We start from the raw sequence: 23054 nt of genomic DNA on the forward strand, positions 1-23054 counted from the left end.
AAGAAGACTTCCTGGGTCCTCATTGTCCACAGGGACATGTTTCAATACTTTGCTCATCATTCAAGGCTCTGTTTTGTTTTTTTTTCCATTTCCACCGGGCTGCTCCAACCTTATCTTCCAAACAAATGACTGTTTCCCAGCATGCTGCACTTGCCTCTGGACCTTTGCTTCCAGTTTTGCCTGGAATGTCCTCTCACTTCTTATTGGCCTGCCAGACCCCGACTCATAAATGCCACCTTCCCTGCATCTCCGCTTGGGCTTTCCTTTTCGCTTCCCTGAACTGCCCCAAACAATAACCTTCTCCTGCATGTCCCCCAGGACCTGCCATTGCTCCATGGCTTTAGATCCCCAGTTTGTCAGCTCACATGTCCCGGGCACGTAGCAGAAGCGGGGCTTCGATGGCTTCCTTCGGTGAATTGGGAGAGATGTTCTGAGCCACACTGGGCTCTAGACAGTGATGTTCTCCCAGGGCCTTCCTGTGGTTCACAGCCCTGCGTGCATCCCCTCTCCTAGAGCCCGGTTAGGCAAGCAGCTGCGAATCCACTTTAGTATCAGCCAGCCCACATCCCAGCTTCTTACTCACCAGGACAGCTGGCGAGCCTTCATCTCAGGCCCTGCCTCAGTGGTTACTCAATGTGACTGGCCATCTTGTCTACCTCCCTACCTCCAGAGAAACAGCAGGAGCTAGTCCTTACAGGGTTGGCCTTTTAGACAACATCTGGGGCTAGGTCTTAGTTCTTGATATTTGTAAAGCTCTAAAGCACAGTGCCTAGAACATTGAAGTTACTTGATAAATCCTGGTCCTTCCTTCCTTCCTTCCTTCCTTCCTTCCTTCCTTCCTTCCTTCCTTCCTTCCTTCCTTCCTTCCTTCCTCCTTCCTCCCTCCCTTCCATCCCACCCTCCACCCTCCCTCCCACCTCTCCTTCCTTCTTTCCTTCCCTTCCTCCCTCCCTCCTTCCTTCCTTCCTTCTTCCTTCCCCCCCTCCCTCCCTCCCTCCCTCCTCCCTCCCTCCCTCCCCTCCCTCCCTCCCCCCTCCCTCCTTCCAACCTACCAACCAACCTCCAACCAAAACCAACCAACAACAACACCCACCAACCTTCCTTCCTTCCTTCCTTCCTCCTCCTCCCTCCCTCCCTCCCCCTCCCTCCCTTCCTCCATCCTCCCACCTTCCCTCCTACCCACCCTCCCTCCCTTCCTTCCTTCCTTCCTTCCTTCCTTCCTTCCTTCCCTTCCTTCCTTCCTTCCTTCCCTCCATCCACCACCCACCCACCCAACAACCACCCCACCAACCAACCAACCCTCCCACCAACCACAACCAACCAACCAACAACACCAACCAAACAACCAACCACCAACACCCCATCCTCCCTCCAAACCTCCATCCAACAACCAACACCACCCACCAACCACCCACCCTCCCACCAACCTTCCCACCCTCCCAACCTCCAACCTCCCTCCCTCCTCCTTCCTTCCTTCCTTCCTTCCTTCCTTCCTCATCCTCCTCCCTCCCTCCCTCCTTCCCTTCCTTCCTTCCTTCTCCTTCCTTCCTTCCTTCCTTCCTTCCTTCCTTCCTTCCTCCTTCCAACAACTCCAACCAACCAACCTTCATTCCAACCAACCACCCTCCCTCAACCCTCACCCCTCCCTCCTTCCTTCCACCTCCTCCACCTTCCTTCCATCCCTCACCTCCAACCAACCCACCAACCAACCAACCCACCACCCACCACCCTCCCTCCCTCCCTCCCTCCCTTCCCTCCACCTCCCTCCCTCCCAACCTTCCATCCTTCCTTCCCTTCCTTCCTTCCTTCCTTCCTTCCTTCCTTCCTTCCAACAACAACCAACACCAACCAACCTTCCTTCCTTCCTTCCTTCCTTCCTTCCTCCAACCAACCTTCCTCCCTCCCCTCCAACCAACCACCCACCCACCCAACAACCAACCCCCACCAACCTCCATCCCACCCTTCCTTCCTTCCAACAACCTTCCTTCCTTCCTTCCTTCCTTCCTTCCTTCCTTCCTCCTTCCTTCCTTCCTTCCCCCCTCCCTCCTACCTTCATTCCTCCCAACATTCCTCCCTCCCTCCCTCCCTCCCTCCCTCCCTCCCTTCCTCCACCACCCACCCTCCACCTTCCTTCCAACCTTCCTTCCTTCCTTCCTCCACTCCTCCTTCCACCCTCCCTCCACCTCCATCCTCCTTCCTTCCTTCCTTCCTCCTTCCTTCCTTCCAACCTTCCTTCCTTCCTTCCATCCTTCCTTCCTTCCTTCCTTCCAACCCCAACCCACCCCAACCTTCAACCACCCTCATCCCTCCCTCCCTCCCACAACCCTCCCTCTCTCCTTCCATCCTTCCCTCCCTCCTTCCTTCCTTCCTTCCTTCCTTCCTTCCTTCCTTCCTTCCTCCTTCCTTCCTTCCTTCCTCATTCCTCCCTCCCACCCACCCTCCCACCCTCCCAACCCTCCCTCCCCACCCTCCCTCCCTCCCTCCTTCCTTCTTCCCTCCCTCCTTCCAACCTTCCTTCCTTCCTTCCTTCCTTCCTTCCTTCCTTCCTTCCTTCCTTCCTTCCTTCCTTCCTCCTTCCTTCCTTCCTTCCTTCCTTCCTTCCTTCCTTCCTTCCTTCCTCTACCTTCCTTCCTTCCCCTCCCTCCCTCCCTCCCTCCCCCTCCCTTCTTCCTTCCCTCCCTCCTTCCTTCCTTCCCTCCCTCCCTCCCTTCCTTCCTTCCTTCCTTCCTTCCTTCCTTCCTTCCCTCCTTCCTTCCTTCCTTCCTTCCCTCCTTCCTTCCCTCCCTCCCTCCCTTCTTCCTTCCCTCCCTCCTTCCTTCCTTCCCTCCCTTCCTTCCTTCCTTCCTTCCTTCCTTCCTTCCTTCCTTCCTTCCTTCCTTCCTTCCTTCCTTCCTTCCTTCCTTCCTTCCTTCCTTCCTTCCCCTCCCTCCCTCCCTCTTCCTTCCTTCTCCTTCCTTCCTTCCTTCCTTCCTTCCTTCCATCCTTCCTTCCTTCCTTCCTTCCTTCCTTCCTTCCTTCCTTCCTTCCTTCCTTTCCTCCCTCCTTCCTTCATTCCTCCCTCATTCCTCCCTCCCTCCCTCCCTCCTTCCCTCCCTCTCTCCCTTCCTTCCTTCCCTCCCTCCTTCCTTCCTTCCTTCCTTCCTTCCTTCCTTCCTTCCTTCCTTCCTTCCCCTCCCTCCCTCCCTCCCTCCCTCCCTCCCTTCCTTCCTCCCTCCCTCCCTCCCCTCCCTCCTTCCTTCTTTCCCTCCCTCCTTCCTTCCTTCCTTCCTTCCTTCCTTCCTTCCTTCCTTCCTTCCTTCCTTCCTTCCTTCCTTCCTTCCTTCCTTCCTTCCTTCCTTCCTTCCTTCCTTCCTTCCTTCCTTCCTTCCTTCCTTCCTTCCTTCCTTCCTTCCTTCCTTCCTTCCTTCCCTCCTTCCTTCCTTCCTTCCTTCCCTCCTTCCTTCCCTCCCTCCCTCCCTTCTTCCTTCCCTCCCTCCTTCCTTCCTTCCCTCCCTTCCTTCCTTCCTTCCTTCCTTCCTTCCTTCCTTCCTTCCTTCCTTCCTTCCTTCCTTCCTTCCTTCCTTCCTTCCTTCCTTCCTTCCTTCCTTCCTTCCTTCCTTCCTTTCCTCCCTCCTTCCTTCCTTCATTCCTCCCTTCATTCCTCCCTCCCTCCCTCCCTCCTTCCCTCCCTCCCTCCCTTCCTTCCTTCCCTCCCTCCCTCCCTCCTTCCTTCCTTCCTTCCTTCCTTCCTTCCTTCCTTCCTTCCTTCCTTCCTTCCTTCCTTCCTTCCTTCCTTCCTTCCTTCCTTCCTTCCTTCCTTCCCTCCCTCCCTCCCTCCTTCCTTCCTTCCTTCCTTCCTTCCTTCCTTCCTTCCTTCCTTCCTTCCTTCCTTCCTTCCTTCCTTCCTTCCTTCCTTCCTTCCTTCCTTCCTTCCTTCCTTCCTTCCTTCCTTCCTTTCCTCCCTCCTTCCTTCATTCCTCCCTTCATTCCTCCCTCCCTCCCTCCCTCCTTCCCTCCCTCTCTCCCTTCCTTCCTTCCCTCCCTCCTTCCTTCCTTCCTTCCTTCCTTCCTTCCTTCCTTCCTTCCTTCCTTCCTTCCTTCCTTCCTTCCTTCCTTCCTTCCTTCCTTCATTCCTCCCTCCCTCCCTCCCTCCCTCCCTCCCTTCCTTCCTCCCTCCCTCCCTCCCTCCCTCCTTCCTTCTTTCCCTCCCTCCTTCCTTCCTTCCTTCCTTCCTTCCTTCCTTCCTTCCTTCCTTCCTTCCTTCCTTCCTTCCTTCCTTCCTTCCTTCCTTCCTTCCTTCCTTCCTTCCTTCCTTCCTTCCTTCCTTCCTTCCTTCCTTCCTTCCTTCCTTCCTTCCTTCCTTCCCTCCCTCCCTCCCTCCTTCCTTCCTTCATTCCTCCCTTCATTCCTCCCTTCCTCCCTCCCTCCCCTCTTTTCTCCCTTCCTTCTTTTCTTCCCTCCCTCCTACCTGGTTGGTAGTTGCTGGTCTGCACATGTGGGGAGACTATCATGCTGATGGCAATCACAGGTCCAGAAGAACTTGCTATGTGGCAGTTATGGGAAATAGTAAGAAAAGATAGTCCTGCCCTCAGGGAGCTTAGATTGGGCCTGGGGGAAATGGTGACCCAGGAAGAGTGTTCTGGTCAGCAAAGCCATTGCCATTTCCTTTCCTTGAATGGCAGAGCTGTTCTCAGTTTGATTCTGGGAGCTATAATTAGAAACTGGGAGGAGTGGGACAGGGGTCTGTGGGGTGGGGGAGGATGGCTGGAGAGTACCACGCTGAGTCTGGGTCTTGATTACCTCCCACTCCAAAGCCCAGGGTCCCAGGATAGGAGTTTGCAGAGCCGGAGAGGAGATAGAGGCTGAAACAGCCCAGAGTGGGGAAACGATGACTCGGTTTATCCACACACGTATTTGTTCTGAGGACTCAAAGGGACTCATCAGGGACAGCTTCAGCTTCCAGGATCTATCGTCTGTTTTCTCTGGTGGCCTCTAGCTGTTCCAGGCCTTGGGAGGAAAGCCGGGCTTCCTAGAAAGTTTTCTTTATTATGATGATGAGGGCACAGGACTTTATCCTCCTGTGCCTGTGGCCTCTGATGAGAAAGGCTCACTCTCTGGCTCCCATTGCCATCCTTAAGATTTGGCAGATCTGGGTGACCTACAAGGTTCTTCCCAGCTCTAAATTGACCTCATTATCATTGAGTCATTGAGTAAGTCATTGAGACTTACTTACTGCGGTGCTAGGTCTGGAGTCAGAGCCCAGGCTTGAGTTCCATCTTGGTCACTCAGTATGGCTCTTAGTAATCTTGCAAGAAAAGGCAGCCTCTAGGGGCAGCTGGGTGGCTCGGTGGATTGAGTCAGACCTAGAGATGGGAGGTCCTGGGTTCAAATATGACCTCAGACACTTCACAGCTGTGTGACCCTGGGCAAGTCACTTAACCCCCATTACCTAGCCTTGGAGCCAATACACAGTATTGCCTTCAAGATGGAAGGTAAGGGTTAAAACAAAAAGGCAGCCTCTGCCCGTAAGCAGCTCACTATCAGACGGGTCTCTTGTCCAAGGACGTTCTTTCCGAGACTCAGATCTATTCAGATGGTAGCATTCGTTACCGTTATTTTGGAAAAGCTGGAAACCAAAGAACCCGCCCGGCCCTTGGAAAGGCTTGAGAGGTGATCCTCCCGTCCTGAGCCAGAGAGAAGGCTCCACTGGAGCCAGCTAAAATGCAGTGGGGGCGCCACGAGAGCAGGACTGGTGTCGAGAGCTTCCCCCGTTGTCTCCTCAGTCCTACTTGGGCACCGAAGCGCTTAAATGTTTGTCCAGCTAAATTAGCCGCCTCCCCCTCAGAGTCGATTTTTACAATTTTCACCCGCATGTTCTGTTTTGCAAAGCTGCTTCTGAACTGAAGGCAGCTTGCTTGGGAGGAAGAGAGTGTTCGTTTAGCAGAAAGGAGGGAGTTTGGATCTGATCCGGATCATTGGAATGAAGCGGTTCTTCTGCCTCTGTTAGTCTGGCTCACACTGCTGGGTTTGTGTCATCTCTTCTTCCCACCTTCCTCTGAATTCTCCATATAAGCTCGGGCAGCCGGGTGGCCCAGTGGGTAGAGTGCCAGCTCTGGAGTCAGGAAGGCTCCTCCTCCAGTTCAAGTCTGGCCTCAGACGCTGAGTAGACACTTTGTGATCTGGGCAAGTTTCTCATCTGCAAAGCTCTGGTGAAGGACAAAACAAACCACTCCAGTATCTGCCCAGAAGCCCCACTCGGGGCACAAGAAGTCGCGCATGCCTGAAAAGGGACTGAACAACAAGTGGTGACTGTCCGCTGGATTCCGGAGGCCTGGGGCGCTTTGGGGGGCTTATAGAGCTTTCAGATGGCAAGAAATAGTCTTTTAAAGAAATCCTTGGCAAAAAGAACCATGAGACTGTGAGCCTCTCAGATGGCCCTTTGCTCGGTGCCTGGCATGCAGGAAGGGCAGCCGAGTGGCACTGTCTAGCTGTGTGACCCTGAGTGAGTCACTTTACCCCAAGGGCCTAGGTTCTGAGGTATGGAATGAATAGGCCCAGGAGTGGAAGGGGAGATCAGTTCTGTGTTCCAGAATTCTTCCGTCCTTTCCCCGAAGGATGAGACATTTCTCGCGCCATCCATCCACCTTTTTGTGAGGGAGAGCCAGGATCCTTGTCACCTCTTCTCTGAATTCCTGCCCAGAATTGCTCTGAGGGTGACTTCAATTTCCAGGGAGACTCCCTGGATGATAAACCTCATCAGAAACTGAAGCGAGCACTCACAGCATTTGAACGTGTGTGTGAATGGCAACACCGGTCAAGCACTCCCTGCGTGCCAGCTCACACGCGCTCTGTGGCAGTGCGGCTCAGCCTTCTCACTCCTCCATGCTGAGGCTGCCCCTGCCTCCTCAGCCCTCCCAGGCAGAATCCCTGGGTTCTTTTCGGTCTCCCTCCGCTGAAGCCTTTCCTTCCTCCCCCCGGGAGAGGCTCTCTCTTCGGGGATGGCAGCAGTGCTTACAGGCTCACAGGTGCACCCCTAAAAGACCCCCCACTCAGCGCCTGGCACACAGTAGGCATTAACAAAATGTCAACTGATGAATTAGACTTCCACTTGGCCCCTGGGGGCAAAATGGGTAACGGGTGGGGCCTCGGGAGGCATCACGAGATGAGAAAAATTGGGGTGAAGATAGTGTGTGGCACTGTGCTAAGTCCTTAACAAATGAGCCTCAGCGGTGCCATTCTCCCCATCTTCACAGGTCAGTCATTTTTCCGTTGTGCCAACTCTCCACAACCCCATTTGGGCTCTTCCTGGCAAACATCCTGGAGCCGTTTGCCATGTCCTTTTCCAGCTCATTTTGCAGATGAGCAATTGAGGCAAACTTGTCCAGGGACACAAAGCTAGTGAGGCTGGATCTGAATTCAGGAAGTTGTCTTCCCGACTCCAGACCTGGCACTCTATCCGCTTTGCCCCCTAGCTGTCCTTTGTCCTCATTTTACAGATGAAAAAACAAAGGTTAAGTGACTTTCCCAGGGTCACACAGCTAGTTAGTGAGGCTGGATTTGAACTCAAGTCTTCCTGACTGAGTCCAGGGCCAGTGCTCTAACCACTATACCACCTCACTGCCTCATCATGTAAAGGGACTTCTTAGTCAGGTCCAGGTTGGCCTTCGATGGCATGCCTCCCTCCAGGGTTGAACTCTGGGCACACACAATGCCTGAGCTCGCAGACCCGACCTCTCACTCTTGTCTTTGGTTCTTTGGTTTAGCACCACAAATTCAAACTCGCCTCCGAAACCAGTGAATGGAATTCCTCTGGCTCACCTCCCCCCTTTGCCAAGTCCCTGCGCCTCCAGCAAACCTTTCTAAGAGCTCACCCCGAGGTTGATGGGGAGGACAGCTTCCCCCGCCTGCCCCCCAGGCCCTTGGAAAGCTGGGGTGCTCCGGGGATGACCCCCTGCTTTCCTTCCCAAGGACCTGTTTCCTGTGGCCTCGTCAAGCTCTCAGTCCTGCTTGGGCCCTTCCCAGGGTGTTTCTTTCTCAGCTGGGTTCCTCCCACCCCTGGGGCCGCTCCTGCTGGTGAAACCTGTCCGATGACTTTTGGGGGTGGTGCTGCCACTCTCGTTTCTCCATCCCTTGCTGTGCCGGCCCCAGAGGATGGCAAGAGAGCTTTGTGGTAAGCGCTGCCTCCGTCCTGCTAATAACACCGATAAGGAGGCCCATTAGTGGCCAAAGCCCCGGTCTTTGCTGAGCTCAGGGAGGGGCTGTTTCCTCCAGGTTACTAATGGGCCAGCCCGCTCTCAGCGCTCCCTGCCTCTAATTCCAGGACTCCCTCTGCTCTGCCTCAGTTTCCTCTGCTGTCACTTGAGGGAAATGGACCGTAGAGTCTCTGTCCAGCCCTTCAGTCCATGACCTCTCCTGAGGATTGGTTTCCCCACATGAGGGTAATAACGATCCCTTTGAACCTGCCTCCCAGGACTGGTGCCTGTAGCCAATGAGATGAAGGGTTGTGCCAGGCCCTGGGCTGCCCCAAGGAGGCCTGAGTGTGGTACAGGGAAAGGAACTGAAGGCTTTTCCCAGGGCCCACTGCATGGGGGTGGGTCTCAGTTTACTCGTCTGCAAAAATTAGGTCCAAGTCCAGTGGTTTAGACGAGGCAGCCCCTGAGATCTCCTGACTCCCAGGCCACGATCCCATGAATCTGCCATTTGAGAGCTCACCGCCATTCTCTCCTTCCCCCATTCTAGCTCTCTTTCTCCCCCACTGTCCATCTTTCTCTCCCCCCTGCCCCGCTCTCCTCTCCCTCCCCTCTAAATCCTTCTCAGGCCCTCACTTGGGCTTCGGGCCCCCCAGCTTGCTGGTGGTGGTTCTTTCTCCCCTGTAGTTCCCACTTGTAGGCTCAGCTGAACCAATGGCTGGGAAAGGCTTTCCTGGCCTCCAGTGATGAGGATTCTGGGAGCTTCCTTGGCAATAAATGGGGCACCTGCTGGTGCTGACTTTCTTTTCAGCCCTGAGTCCCCCCCTCACCCGCCCATTACGCTTAGTGAAGCCAAACCAATTCTGCTCTTAGCCCTGCCCCTCTGCACCTCCACCAAGGAGCCTTGCCCCTGCCCCAAATTCAGTGCGCCGCTCAGGGTGCCCGGCACCCTTGGGAAACATGGAATTCTGACTTGGCCTCTCCTTAGTCCCTTCCCTGGAAAACCTGAGAAGCATTCCCGCTTTGTTGCCTCCCCATTTCCTACTAACACATCTGTGTTAGTCTGGCATTCAAGGCTATTTATACACCCTGCTTCCCGGCGGAACGCCCTCACCTCTAGGCAGATGACACCCTCTGGTTGTGTGCGGTGGCTGCCTTTGTTTCTCCCTGGGTCCTCGTCACCCGTCCCTCCGTCCTTGGGGTCTCAAACACTGGGCTCGGGGGTTGGCTCTGCCGTGTGTGCGAGGGTCCGGAGCCCGGCCCATTGTCAGAGCCCAGTCCAGCCGGCAGCTCGGTCCGGTGACTTCTGGCGAGTTCTGAGCCTGATGGCTCTGTGGTGGGGGTCGCTCGACTTCCACTACGCCGGCCGGCCGGCTCAGCCCAGTGAGTTGTCAGTGAAACAGAAATGATGGTGGAGCTTTGGAAGAGCATTTGCAGTGCCTCCGCCTCCTTCCCGTCTCCCCCAGTGGATGCCCAGAGATGTCGGGTCTCCTCTCCCTGTTCCCTGCTGGCTCTATGGACCAGAGGGACCCGACCCGAGATTTTCTCTGGGCTCGGGATCTCCCGGGAGACGACATTCCCTTCTACCAGTGCTGGTCGGCAGCTTCTCCAGAAGAGCACTGAGAACGGAAAGGACTTGTCCAGGGCCACCCAGCCTCCCCATCATCCTCAGCACTGTCATTTCCTTTAGGAGAGTATGTGTAGAGATTGGGGAGTCCTTGAGAGCAGTGACTGTGTCAGAGCGTGGAAATTCTAGGTCACGGCATGTCAGAGCGGGGAGGGAGGCCAGCCAATCGGTGGTGGAGCCTCCGCCTCCCGTCTCGTCCCCGTCCCTCCCATTTGACAACTGACAGAATAATTGTATTTTTTTCTTTCCCTCTCAACCTAGAGCAAATAGTGGAGAAGGACGAAGGTCCGTATTACACCCACCTGGGGGCTGGGCCCTCTGTGGCGGCCATCCGAGAGCTGATGGAGGACCGGTAAGTGGCGTTGGCTCTGGGTTGGGGAAAGTTAGAGATGTCCCACGGGCATCGCCGAGGGACCGTGGGGCTGGTAGCCATTCGCCCCCTTCTGGCGCTATCGCTTGGAGCCGGGGCCGGCCGTGGGGCCGTGGAGGAGATCTAGAAGCCGGGGGGGCTCAGGGTAGCTCTTGGGCACGGAGGGGGAGCTCTCTTCAAGGAAAAACTTTCCAGGGGCTGAAACTGCCTGCAAGTAGCCTGGCGGGAGGGGTGGAGTCATGGCAGGGCATCACCCTTCGGTCCCTCAGCGTGCTTGACGGGGCACTTTCCCTCCCAGAACCTCCCCTCACTCCTTGCCCACCAAGGGAGCCTTTGCCCTGAGGGAGGAGGGGAGGTGGGCCTGGGGACCATGTCAGAGAGGGTCCTACCCAGAGTCCTTCACTGCGCCGGTGGAAAGAGCCGCCGGCCGCCAACATTCGTCCTTCGCTCTGTGCCCGTCTTTGTCCCTGTGCGGATTCTTTTCCCGGTCACGCCTCCTTCCGTTCTGCTCAGTCTCCGAGGTTTTCTCCGAGCCCTTCCTTTTCCACGTTCCCTCATTCACCCATGCTTCGCCCCGATGGCACCCCGGGGAGCCTAGTTGTTGGCTACCACCAGAAGATGCTGCAGTGACTATTCTGGTGACGTGGGACCTCTGGTTCTGCCTTCGATCCCCTTGAAGTCACCGTCCTAGTGTTTATGATTGTGGACGTTTTAGGTGGCCCGGTGGACGGAGTCAGGAAGATGGGGGTTCAAATCCAAGGCTCAGACGCTTAGTGGTTGTGTGACCCTGGATGAGTCACTTAACCCGTTTTGCCTCCGTTTCTTTAACTATAGTATTTGGGACATTCGGGTCGCCCCGTGCCCGGCGTGTCGTAGGCCCAGCACCGGGGGCAGGGCCTCTGGACAGATGCTCTGCAGCCATTTGTCAAGTGCGATGGGGGTCAGCTCTCCCAAGAGGACGAGGTGACATCTGCGGTCCCTTCCCCCTCGGCCTCTGGGAGAGCCGCGTGACCTTTCCATTGTCTCCAAGATAGAAGGCTGCCTTTGGACGCTCCTGCCGGCCACAGGCTCGGGTCTCTGATGGATTTTGAGTAATTGTGTAAAAATGCAAAGAAAGGAGGAGGAGCCGCGCTTGCAGCAGCCGGGACCGCTTGACCGATGCCCTCCTTCAGGCAGGCTGTGGCCAGAGAGGGAGGGCGCGGCGGCTCCCCTCTGCACACGTGCTCCAAAGCACGCTGGGGTTTGAGCCAGAACCTTTGGTCCGATGCTGGGAAAGGGGCCTTACAGATTAGGAAACCGAGGCCCAGAGAAGTGATGGGACTTGTCCAAGGCCCCCCTCCTAGTCAGGTTTGCTGATAGTAAGGGGGTGGAGCCGAATGAATGTATGCTGGTGCCTCACCCACTGGGTGCATGCTTGCTGGGAAGCTGCCTAGAAAAGTAAGGCTCCCGATGCTTTCTGCATTTCCAGCCCATTGGTCTGGTCCCCACGACCCAAGGTGAGTGAACGGTATTTGCTCGATCCTTGCAACCTCTCCAAAGCTCTGGATGTGCACACAAGTTCTCACTGGTCATGGCTATTCCTGTGGTCATGGAGCCTCAGTTTCCTTTCCTGTTAAATGGGAGTAAAGCAGTCCCCACCTCACTGAATTTTTGTGAGAATTAAACGCTATGCTATTTATTCAGAGCGCCTTGCAACCTTGAAGACCTGCTTTCCAAGTGGGGGCATTTGTTCATGACCTCGTGGGCCATGCCCGGGCTTGTGACTGGCGGGGCTGAAGGTGATTCTTGCTCAGGGTCCCTAGGGAGGCGAGTGAGGATTCTGCCGGAGTCTGCACTGCTTGGGGGTGGCTCACTGACCACTTTGGGATTCACTGCCGCCAAATCAGCTCCCGGCCAAACCTTGATGATCCCAGCTGGGCAGACTGTCAGGCAGGCTGAGCCCTTCTCGCTCAGACACCGAGAAGGCCCTTTTGTTTGAAGGCTTCTGTTCTCTTCTGGCTGGGGCTGGCTGGCTCTTTTGCCTCGCTGTTTCCCTTCTTCTCTAAACTCTCTCACTCTCTCACCCTGTGTTTCACGCTCACGCTGTCCTCCAGGAGTGTCCTCTGAGCCAACCGGAGCTTGCAGTATTTCAGAGTGGCTTCCCGTGTCTTTAGTGGTCCTCCCGCTGCTCTCCCTCGGATCAGACAGTCCAGGAGTCTGGATTCCCCTCGTGGGGATCAGGAAGTTGGCTTTCCTTGAGATTATTCCTTCTCTGGGACTCTCCGGCCCCCACCCACGGCCCTCCCCTTGGTCTTCCTCTTGGATCTGTTTTCTCCAGAACAGAAGAGGCAGAAGATGCAGGGAGGCAGGAATGGCAGGGTTGGGGGCTCGCAGGCTTCGTGGGGAGGAAGGGTTTTACTTGTTCTAGTAGGCAGAACCAGGGCCCATTTTCCTTGCCAGTGCCTGGCACAGAGCAAGTACCCAAGGGCCCGATAATTCAGAGTGGTAGTTAACAGAAGTAAGGACCTACTAGTCCTGAAGAGGCAGATTCAGGTTTGCTCTCAGAATAAAGCTCATGAAGAACTTGAGCAATCCCAGAACAGACTGTGCTGCCTGTGGGGGAGCTAGGTGACTCACTGGATCGAGAGCCAGGCCCGGGGGTCCTGGGTTCAAATTCAGCCTCAGATACTTCCTAGCTGTGTGATCCTGAGCAAGTCACTTAACCCATATTCTGTAGCCCTTATTGCTTTTCTGCCTTGGAACGGATACACAGTGTTGATTCTAAGACAAAAGATATAAGAATTAAAAACAAAAAGGTGATGGCTCCCTTTCATGGGCAATATTCAAACCGAGGCTGGAGGGGCACTCACTGTGCGGGCACTCATGGGGACCCCTGTGGGCTTTCGGCTTGCCATCATGGCCAATGAGATGGTGTTTATGTTATTCCCAGTTTACAGATGAAGAGACTGAGGCACAGAGCAGGAACCTGAACCCAGATAGAGTTTTTCCAAATGCGGTGTGACTGTAATTATTATCTTGTTAGGAACTCAGCCCAGTTCTCCGGGCCAGATCGTCTAGGATGCTTCAACTGTAAATTACAGAGAGGCTAACGTCAAAGTTCCCCCTGTGTCTTGGGGCTCCCAAGGTCAGTCCGCTTAATGCCTGCCCCGGTGCTGATGGCCGCCGGCTAGCCAGGACTCTGTTGCTGCAGGTTCTTTCTTGAGAAGAGGCAGAATAAGTTCGTTTTTCCCGACGATAGAGCAGGGCACCACGAGCAAGAATGAGCTCCACGTTAGCCCCGGGCATCCCAGGAGGAGCCAGCAGGCATGGCGCTGGTCCAGGGGCCTTCTAGCGCCAGCCAAGCCTCTCCCCGACTAGGCAAAGGTTCCATCCCACCCTCGCTTACTCCTCTTTCGGTCCCTCTCATCTGGGGAATGAAGGAGAGGGACCAGGTGACCTCTGAGGTTCAAACAAGCAGCTTTACATTTGCTCTGCTGTTTGCTGCTCCGAGGGCCTTTCCAGTTCTGGCATTCTGGGTTCTAGTATCTAGTATCTAGATCCCAAGTCTGTCATCTTCTGTTCTGGGTTGCTTTCCGGCTCTGAGATTTCCTGTTCTTTCTAGCTCTTGAGATTGTTCTAAGGTTCCTTCCATCTCTGACATGGACAGAGTTGTGAGCTGACCAGATTGTTTCATTGTGTTTTTGAACCCTCACCTTCCATCTTAGAACTAAAACTGTGCAGAAAAGCAGTAAGGCCTGGGCAGTGTGGGTTAAGTGACTTGCCCAGGGTCTCCCAGCTGGGAAGGGTCTGAGGTCCGATTTGAACCTTCAGTCTCTGGGTCTGGCTCTCAGTCCTCTCAGCCACCTAGCTGTTCCCACATGATTAGATTGTGGACGTGTGTGTACATTATCTTAACCCGTGTGCGTGTGTACACGTCTGTGTGGGTAATATGTATTCCTGGCTTAAAGTCTGCGTGTTGGAGTGAGCGCCCGGGCACTGTGTCTCTTCCCAAGGCCAGAGACCTTAGATGCCTCCTTTTTGAGTTTTCATTTTTTCCAGAGGGCATGTCGATAGCCTTTTTAGTCATCACGGGCTGGCATTTTGCGGTCCATGTTCTCTCCCCCAGAAGACAGGTAATCCACTAAAGGTTGTACATGTGTTGTCATACAGTACACGTTTCCACCTTCTTCATGTTGGGAAACAAGAGCCACGAAGTGAGGGCTAGGCTAGGTCTGAGTCTCCGTGGAGCCGCCCTCAGGTCCTTCTGTGGCCGTGGAGAGCCCTTTTGCTCCTGACTGCCGTGGAGCTGTCCTGGATCCTTGCCTTGTTGACGATAGTGACATCATTTGCTGTGGCTCATCATACATGATTGGTGTTACTGTGCTCAGGGTTCTCCTAGGTCTGTATCACTTCATAGAGCTCTTTCCAGGTTTGCTCGGGACTATCTTGTTCGTCACTTCCTGGCGCTGTCCCGCGTGGTCTCTGTTCTCCAAGCTTGGCTCCTAAGTTCTCCTCCACCTCACAGAGCTGCCGAGCGAGCGGTCCTGTGCCTGCCGTCAGGGGTTTGTCTCAGGCCAGCATGCCCGAGCTTGTCCCTAATGGGATGATTTGGGCTTTGTGGCCAGGCGACCCAGAAGGAATGCCTCGGAGGTACCTGGCCGTGTCTGGAGGTGCCAGCCTGCCCCCCGAATCCCACCTCGAATGGCAGCCGTGCGAGCGACTGTTCTGTGGGCTGCGGGGCTCTGAGGGTGTGCATGTGCCTCTGTGTGTGTGTTTGTGCCTTTATTCAGCCGTGATCGGCATGCGGGCTCTGGGAACTCCGCTGGCTTGGAGCCCTGATGACATCACTCCCCCTGCCGGCACGCCTGCTGCCTCGGGGGATCAGCTCCCTTTTCTCTGCTGGAGGCCAGCTATGTAGGGAATGTCACCTGACCGCAGCTCCCCCCAGCTGGCGGCTCTCTCCTCCTCCCCTCGGGGCACCGGGCGGCACTCTGGCAGGCCATTCCTTGGGACTCCTGCTGTTTGGCACAAACGGGGGACCTGGGTCTCTGGCAGCTGGACCGAGTCAGCAAGCCTGGGTTCAAGTCTGCTTCTTCTGCTGCCTCTCCGACATTGATTCCTCTGGGCTCCCGGACATTCCACCTTCCGACTCTGCGCTTTTCTGCACTGTCCGGCTCCCAGGCCCAGAATCCCCTCCAGCTCTGCCCTCTGACATCATCTCCCCCTAGCTTATGGGCAGAGAGCGCCTGGCTTGTTGTCTTCCCCACTGGCCTGAGAGCTCCTTGAGAGCAGAGATTCTCTTTGCATGCTCAGGACTTAAGCACAGTGCCTGGCGCATAGTAGGTGCTTCCTAAGTATTTGGAGATTCCTGGACCGCCAGGAGTTCTCAGGGCCCCTAGCAGATCCCTGGGGTGGAGTTGTGGGGGGCTGCTGCGTTTGTATCACTGGACAGGATGCACCCAGGAAATCAGAGTTGACTCTCGACTGCGTGTGGAGGTAGCACTTGTTGCTGTTCTCCAGGGGAGCTCCAGCTTCGTGGGGACAGTTTGTCCCACAGGAAGGATCAGAGCCCATCGGTGCCTCCTCTATTCTCTGCCTCTGCCCTAAGCCCCCAAAGGGCTCTGGGAGCCAAACCGTTCTGTGTTTGGCCCAGGGGTCCTTTCCCTCTTTCTCTGGAGTGAGACCTCGTAGTGGTGGTAGTGCTGAGCCAAAAGAGAGGCACCATTCAGCAGCCTTTGCAGTCAGTGCGACCCTGTTTCCTCCTCTACAGCCTGAGAGCTAAATGGAACCTGGAGGTCCTTATTTTACATATAGGGAAACTGAGGTAGAGAGTCTTGTCACAGGGCTCGTGCTTGTGTGAAGCAGAATTATGCCACCTGGCTGATTTGTTGTGAGATTCAAATGGGATCCTATACCTTTCAGCTCGTTGTGAGTGTGTGCTGTAACTATTGCTACGATGCCAGGTCAGGAACACCTGATTTCAAATCCTAGCTCCTACTGGAGGTGTGACCTTGGGCAAGTCACTTAACCTTGCTCAGCCTGGTTCCTGATTTTGTTAAGTGGGAATAATGATGGCATTTGCTTTAGTGAGTTGTTGCATGACTCCCAAGAGAGTCTGCACAGAGTGTTGGGTGACCCTGAAAGCACTCTAGGATGAGGAGGAGATAGGCAGCAGGAGCAGCTTCTTTCTTTCCCGGTTCTGGCCGAAAACATGAATGAAAGGCTTGTGAGAGCCAAAAAGAGGGCCTCCAGAGGGAAAACCATTTCTGGAGGCCACTTTAATTCAGTAAGCATGTATTAACCCCCACCTGTATGCATGAAAAGCAACGTGGCACAGGTGATCCGGGGTTCAAGTCTTGCCTCTCAGACTGGGGAGGCATTTCGCTTTTCTGTGCTTTTGGCAGTTCTCTGAGGCAATGACTGTCTAGATGGGGACTGGGGAGGAGGTCAGAGGGGGAGGCTCCAGCTTCAGCCTGTACTGGGTCCTTGAGTTCAGTCTGTGGCTGTCTCCTCTTTTTCTTTTCAAAGCGATCGCTTCCCCTTTAATGGGGTTATTTCTCAGACACACCTGGATGCTTTTCTCCCTTTAAGAGCTTGCGGGGGGCGGGGAGTCATCACCACTGGAGAGGGCACTCATGGGGGTGGCTGGTTCCTCCGTGGAGCCTTCCAGGAGTGGTTGGGAGGCGGGAAGGGCCCGCAGGTACAAAGTGTCACAATCCTGGGCAGAGGTAGTTACTGGATAACCCGAGTCTTCCCTGGGATCAGATAAGAGGAGCCCCAGCCCGGGGCTCCAGAAGGCCCCCTGCCTGCCGTGCACTAACGCAGTGTCTCTCTGCCCCTAGCTACGGAGAGAAGGGGAAAGCCATCCGAATCGAGAAGGTTGTTTACACCGGGAAGGAAGGCAAGAGCTCTCGGGGCTGTCCCATTGCCAAGTGGGTAAGTGTCTGTACCGCACCAGCTGGGACAGGCCAGCCTGCGTGGCCTGGGCTCACCCCTGCAAATGCAGGCTGTGTCCTGGGATGGCCCCGGGCTCAGGTTTCTGCTTCGTTCTGGTTTCCATGCACACGCGGGCCAGGGATGCTCTCATTTTTCAACACTAGCCTGGGTTTGTTGACTGACTCACGAAATGACCTACTGAATAAAGAGCTCTTCTTAGCAGGCACTGGAGGCTGGCCTGGATCTATTGATCGGTATTTGGTGAATATCAAATAGAAGACTGATGTTTAGGGCTTCTCCAGAGGCTCGGCTTTGTCATGGGAGTGGCAGGTTTTAGAAAAGCAGCCCAAGAACAACGAGGTGGCTCAGTGGCTAGAGAACCAGACTCAGAGATGGGAGGTCCTGGGTTCAAATCTGGCTGGGTGAGCCCAGGCAAGTCACTAAGCCACCCCTGCCTAACCCTTCTGCCTTGGAACTGACACACAGCATTGCTCCCAAGACGGAAGGTGAGGGTCTAAGAAAGAGAAGCACAGAGTGAGGAAAAGGGGACCGGACTGGGACTAGGACAAGTGCTGAAGGCTGAAGTTGGGGATGGCCAGACAGCACAGGAAACAAGTTGAAGTGTGGGCTGTAGACTTGGGAAGACTCCTGGCCTGACCCTGGGCAGGTCACTCTGCAGCCTTGGGCTTTGGTTTCCTCTTGTGTTCCATCGGCGGAGGACCCTCCCACCTCCGTGCCCAAAGGAAGACGGCAGCATGAAGTTTGTTTGTGTCCTTGGGCTTGAGGAACAAGCTTTTCTAGAACCAGGCACCGGGCTGAGGCCTTTTTACAGAGTATTTCATTCATTGGATCCCCACCACGACTCTGAGAGTTAGGTGCTGTCATTAGCCCCATTTCACAGTTGGGAAGACTGAGGAAAAACCGATTCAGTGACTTACCCATGATCACACAGTAAGCGTCTGAGGCCAGATTTGAAGTCAGGGCTTCTTGACCACATGCCCAGTGCTCTAACCATTGCACTACCAGTTGCCTCTAGAGAAAGAATATGCTAGGTGGTCAGTCAGGTCAGAGAAGTGTGAAAACGGAATTAAGTGATCTCTGTCTGGTCCTTAATTTCCATGGAATTTACTAAGATGTACTTGAATAGAGAAGGCCACAAGGTAGACATGGAAGCCTATTTCTGATCCTGCCTCGTGGCATCCAGGGAGGAGAGAGCCCGCTTGTGGAAGCCCCTCTTTGATTTCTTCTCTTTTGCCCCCGGATGCCAAGTGCCTGTCCCAAGACCATCTTGTTCTGAGGCTCTGGCCGGTGGCAGCCACTGCCCCTTGCTGGGCTCCTGTCACCAGGGAAGGTGTGCAGGCTTCAGTGCCACAGTAACCTGGCCTCGAGCAAGTTACCTAACCTCTGTGGGACTTAGTTTCTTCATTTGTAAAATGGACTTGATGATAAATCAAGGGCAGCTTCCAGTTGTAAATCCCTAGTTCTGGGTCCTGAATGAGGGGAGTGGCGCCACCTCTGCGAGGACTTTCCTCCTCTTGTCTCTATTTTGCTGATACGGTGACTGGCTGATCCCAAATCACATGGCCTTTGAGTCGAGCCTTTGGTAGCCATCCTGATCCAGATGAACCCCAGTCGACCTGGGTTTGAATTCTGCCTTTGTCACTGGTGTGCTCTTTTGTTTCTTCCTCTGTGCAGTCAGGAGGTCCCTTTCAGCTCCAAAGAAACGGTTTCCGAGTTTCCTGAGAGTTGAAGTTGGTCACCTGAAATGGCCCCTCACCAAGGGTCACTCTGGTCAGGGATGGTGTGTATGGGGGTGGGGGGGGCACCAGGAGATGCAGGCTGACCAGGGGACATCAGAGGGGTAGAGGATCATCATCCAAGGCTTGGGCAGATGTCAGAGACCTTCTTGCTCGGTTCCCTTGTTTTTCATTTGAGAAAACTAGAGCCCAGGGACCCTCAGAATCCTGGGTGGAGCCTCCTGGCCCCTTAGACACCATCTAGTCCACCCTCCTCATTTCACAGATGAGGAAGCTGAGGCCTCAGGCCATTAAGTGATCTGCCTAAGGTCATAGGAACACTGCTCATCAGAGTCGGGATTTGAACCTGTGTCCTGGACTCCCTTCCAACTCAGAGCACCAGAGAGCCTTTGATGAATGTTTTTGAAAGTCTCTTCTGGCTGGAAGATGAATGGGAGCAGGGAAGTTGGGTGGCTCAATGGATTGAGATCTGGGACTAGAGATGGGTTCAAATCTGGCCTTAGACACTTCTAGCTGTGTGATCCTAGGAGCTTGCCATTCTGTCTTGGAAACGACACACAGAATTGATGCAAGGTGAGGGGTATTAAAAAAATACCAAAGATGAATGAGAGGATATAGCCTTGAGCGTTTGAGGGCACAGGCGGCTGCAGATGCTGCCAGGCAGGGCCGCTGGTCCTTACTTCCAGACGGGTGGGCCTAACTGACCATCTGGGCCCTGTGCCCATGCTGCAGGTGTACCGGCGATACACTGAGGAAGAGAAGCTGCTCTGCTTGGTTCGACATCGCTCGGGGCACCGCTGTGAACAAGCCGTCATCATCATTCTCATTCTGGTCTGGGAGGGCATCAGCTCAGAGCTGGGGGACACCCTGTACCGGGAGCTGACAGAGACCCTTCGCTGCTATGGGAATCCCACCACCCGGAGATGCGGCCTCAATGACGAGTGAGTGGGCACCGGAGCGGGGGTGGGAGGCGGCAGGGCACGATGGCGGCCAAGGACGTGGCCTCTCCCAGGCGAGCTAGCCGGAGCTGGGAGGCTGGGCCTGGCTCAGAACCACCTCTCTCCCTCTGATGAAGCCAGGAAAAGGCCCGGCCCCATGTGGCCAAGACCCTCCAAAAGGAGTCACCCGGCTCCTCGGGAGCCTGCCCCCTGCTGGCCTCGAAGGCCACCTCACTGCCTCCATCCCTCCTGCGTAAGATGCCGCTGCTGCTGTAAGGCCCCAAGCTTGGCCTCTCCGGGTGCCCATTTCCTCTGCAGTAAGATGGCTGAGGAGTGGCCAGAATCGCTGGCCTCGGAGGCCTCGCTCGCTCTGTCTCTGTAGCCTAGAGAGGAAGTGAAGGGGCCTGGGAGGGCTGCTTCAGAGGCAAGTCTGGAAATAGTGCGGCCATCCGAGGGGCAGAACTGCCCTCCCGCCCCCCAGGGGCATCTCCTGAGCTCTGGCTGTGTGCCAGCGGCTGGGATGAGCCCCCACGAGCGGGTGACATCCTGATGGGGAGCGCGTGCCCAGAGGAATGCAGGCTCCATGCCGGGGGCCCAGGCAAGGCCTCCTGGGCTGGGGAGCCAGCCTGGGGGCTCTGGCAGTGGCTGCCGAAGGTGTAACGTGTGGCTTGTGTTGCAGCCGGACCTGCGCGTGCCAGGGGAAAGACCCGTCCACCTGTGGTGCCTCCTTCTCCTTCGGCTGTTCCTGGAGCATGTACTTCAATGGCTGTAAATACGCCCGGAGCAAGTTTCCTCGAAAGTTCCGCCTCACGGGGGACAATCCTGAAGAGGTGGGCAGCTCTGGGCAGTGCGAGGTCCTCCCTCAGCTCTCTGGGCCACGAGGGGCCGCCATTGTCCCTCCATTGCTGGTGCCGCCTCCTGCCCTGGCCTGTGGCCTCACCTGCCCCCCTTACAGGGACCATTAGGGACAAAGGGGATGCTGGCCAGTCTGTGTGCGGCAGTCTGCCTCACCTCCCTAGGATGGGAGTCCGGGCCGTGATCGAGTACCTCCCTCACCGCCATTACTGGGCGGCCCAAGTCTTCATGCCCCTGTGACCAGTAAGCCGAAAGGCGGGCGCACGAGGGCTTTGGAGACGCCCCAGAGAACAAGGAGCAATTCTGGGATCTAGTGAGTCAGAGCAAGGGCAGGGGCTTGGCCATCCGGAGCCACGAGAATCTGACCGCTTGCTTAGCTCTTTGTGCCTCAGTTTCTCTCTCTGTGAAATGGGCATCCAGGTGTCCCAGTCTTCCTTCTTCTCCCCCTCGGAAGACTGATTTGACAACACCTGTTTAATGGCTTCCTGAGTCCCTTCCTCGGGGCAGGGAGCTGTCCAACATGCCCAGGACTGGCTCTGTCCCGAGGTAGCCTGGCTGCCCTGCTTCAGGTCTGCCCAATCCACAGCGATGCCATCTGAGACCAAGGCCCACCCAAGCCCAGGGCCTGAGCAGGATGTCTTCATTCTTCCCTTCACAGGAGGAAAATCTCCGGAAACACTTCCAGAACCTGGCCACTCAGGTCGCCCCTCTGTACAAGAAGCTGGCCCCGCAGGCCTATCAGAATCAGGTAACGGCGCCCCCTCTTCCTCTTCCCTCTTAGCATTTGAGGACGCCCTCCCAGGGCCAACTGCTGCCTCGAAGCATCTCCGGAGGGGGAACAGTGGTTAGTTCGGACAGGACAGGGATGATGGCTCTAGATTCTCTCCACTGAGAGAGCTAGACTGCTAAGAGGAACGGGCTGAGACCTGAGCCAAGTCCTCTCCACTGTTCCTGGCTGCTTCTCCTGTTCAAGGGTCTCTCCCTCCTTTCACCCAGAGGCCTCTCCTTGGCTAAACAGAATGCCCCTGGCCCCCTCCCAGAGAGGGCAGCCCTCCTTGTCTCCCCTCCCCTCCTTCTCTCCACCCCAAACTTCCAAGCACTGCCCCCTTCCGCCTCCTGGCTCTCAAGACCTTGAATCTCACTTCTACCTGGCTATGCTTAAGGAATGAGCCCTGGTTTGGGATCAGGAGCCCCAGGTTCCAATCACCATCCTGCCAAAATCCACTCAGAGACCTTGGCAAAGTCACACCCCAACCTTAGTCATAGATTTTCATCTGTAAAACGAAACCATTGCCCCAGATCAGCTCTTGAATCCTTTGATCCTCAGAGGTTTGCAGATGGCTCTCCTGCCCACCTGCTCCAGGCTAAAGATCCTCCCAGGCTGTGGCATCCATTCCCCTCTCCTAGGTAGATGCCCTCCTTTAGACAAGTACCAGCCAGGCCCACTCTGTTCTGATTGGCGCCCAGTAAAGCCTGGCCAGAGAGTAAAGGAAAGGACAGACGGCATGGCCCAGTCAGGAGCTTGCCTCCAAGCCCTGATTTCTCTGACAGAGCCGGGTGACCCTGGGGAGGTCACTGTCCCCAGGCAACTCTCAGGTGCTCCCTGGTTTCCGGAAAGCCCCCTCTCCAGCTTAATTTGTTTCTTTTGATTATGATGACTTTGACAAAGGGAGATAAACATGAATATTTCCTCCTGCAAGAGACTGATGAGAGGGAGAGGGAGAGAGAGAGAGAGAGGGAGGGAGTTCTGGAGTCAGGATCCAAGCTCAGCTCTTTCCTAGCTGTGTGAGTGTGTCACTGCACCTTGGCCTTGGCTGTGAAATGGGGAGAAGCCTGGCCCCTACTCCACAAGGCTGGTGGGAGGGTCAAATTGCCGTTCTTGGGTGCTGGGCATGGTGTCCTTGGCGCCAGCTTGTTGAGCTGGCATGTCCTAGCCCTTTGGGCATGCTTTCTCATTTGGCCTTCCCAATCACCCTGGGAGGGATCACCCCATTTTCCAGAGGAGAAAGCTGAGGCTGCGGGAGGCCAAGTAAGATGTCCAAGGTCACACCATCAGCGAGCGGCTGGGACAACATCTGAACTTGAAGCTTCCTGACTTTGGCCCTTCTTTGTTTCCTCCCTCTGCCACCTAGTGGCAAACCTGGAAGTTCCTTTGGGGGATTGTGGCCCTTGGGAGGTCCTCTCCCTTTTCAGGCTCCCAGAGGGGGGTCTCTCCCCTGCCCTCTTTGCAAGGGAGCGCTGCCTGGGCAACTGAGCCAGCTCTTGGGCCCCTCCCACAGGTGAAAGATGAAGAAGAAGCCATCGACTGTCGCTTGGGACTGAAGCCGGGTCGGCCCTTCTCAGGGGTCACAGCCTGCATGGACTTCTGCGCTCATGCCCACAAGGACCAGCACAACCTATACAACGGCTGTACTGTGGTAAGGC

General features: G+C 55.6%; 1 protein-coding gene across 7 annotated transcripts in view; it reads left to right on the forward strand.

Annotated features, from left to right (window-relative positions):
- TET3 (tet methylcytosine dioxygenase 3) overlaps window positions 1-23054 on the forward strand; it is a 109357-nt gene that overhangs the window by 75960 nt on the left and 10343 nt on the right. For all 7 annotated transcript variants that reach the window (XM_056814682.1, XM_056814687.1, XM_056814684.1 and 4 more), the window contains 6 exons: window positions 10057-10147; window positions 16987-17080; window positions 19570-19778; window positions 20455-20605; window positions 21289-21378; window positions 22910-23047. In XM_056814682.1, the coding sequence (XP_056670660.1) occupies window positions 10057-10147; window positions 16987-17080; window positions 19570-19778; window positions 20455-20605; window positions 21289-21378; window positions 22910-23047 (773 nt within the window). The remainder of the gene's footprint in view (window positions 1-10056; window positions 10148-16986; window positions 17081-19569; window positions 19779-20454; window positions 20606-21288; window positions 21379-22909; window positions 23048-23054) is intronic.

The sequence above is a fragment of the Monodelphis domestica genome, chromosome 1, assembly GCF_027887165.1.
Source record: "Monodelphis domestica isolate mMonDom1 chromosome 1, mMonDom1.pri, whole genome shotgun sequence".
Classification (NCBI taxonomy): domain Eukaryota; kingdom Metazoa; phylum Chordata; class Mammalia; order Didelphimorphia; family Didelphidae; genus Monodelphis; species Monodelphis domestica.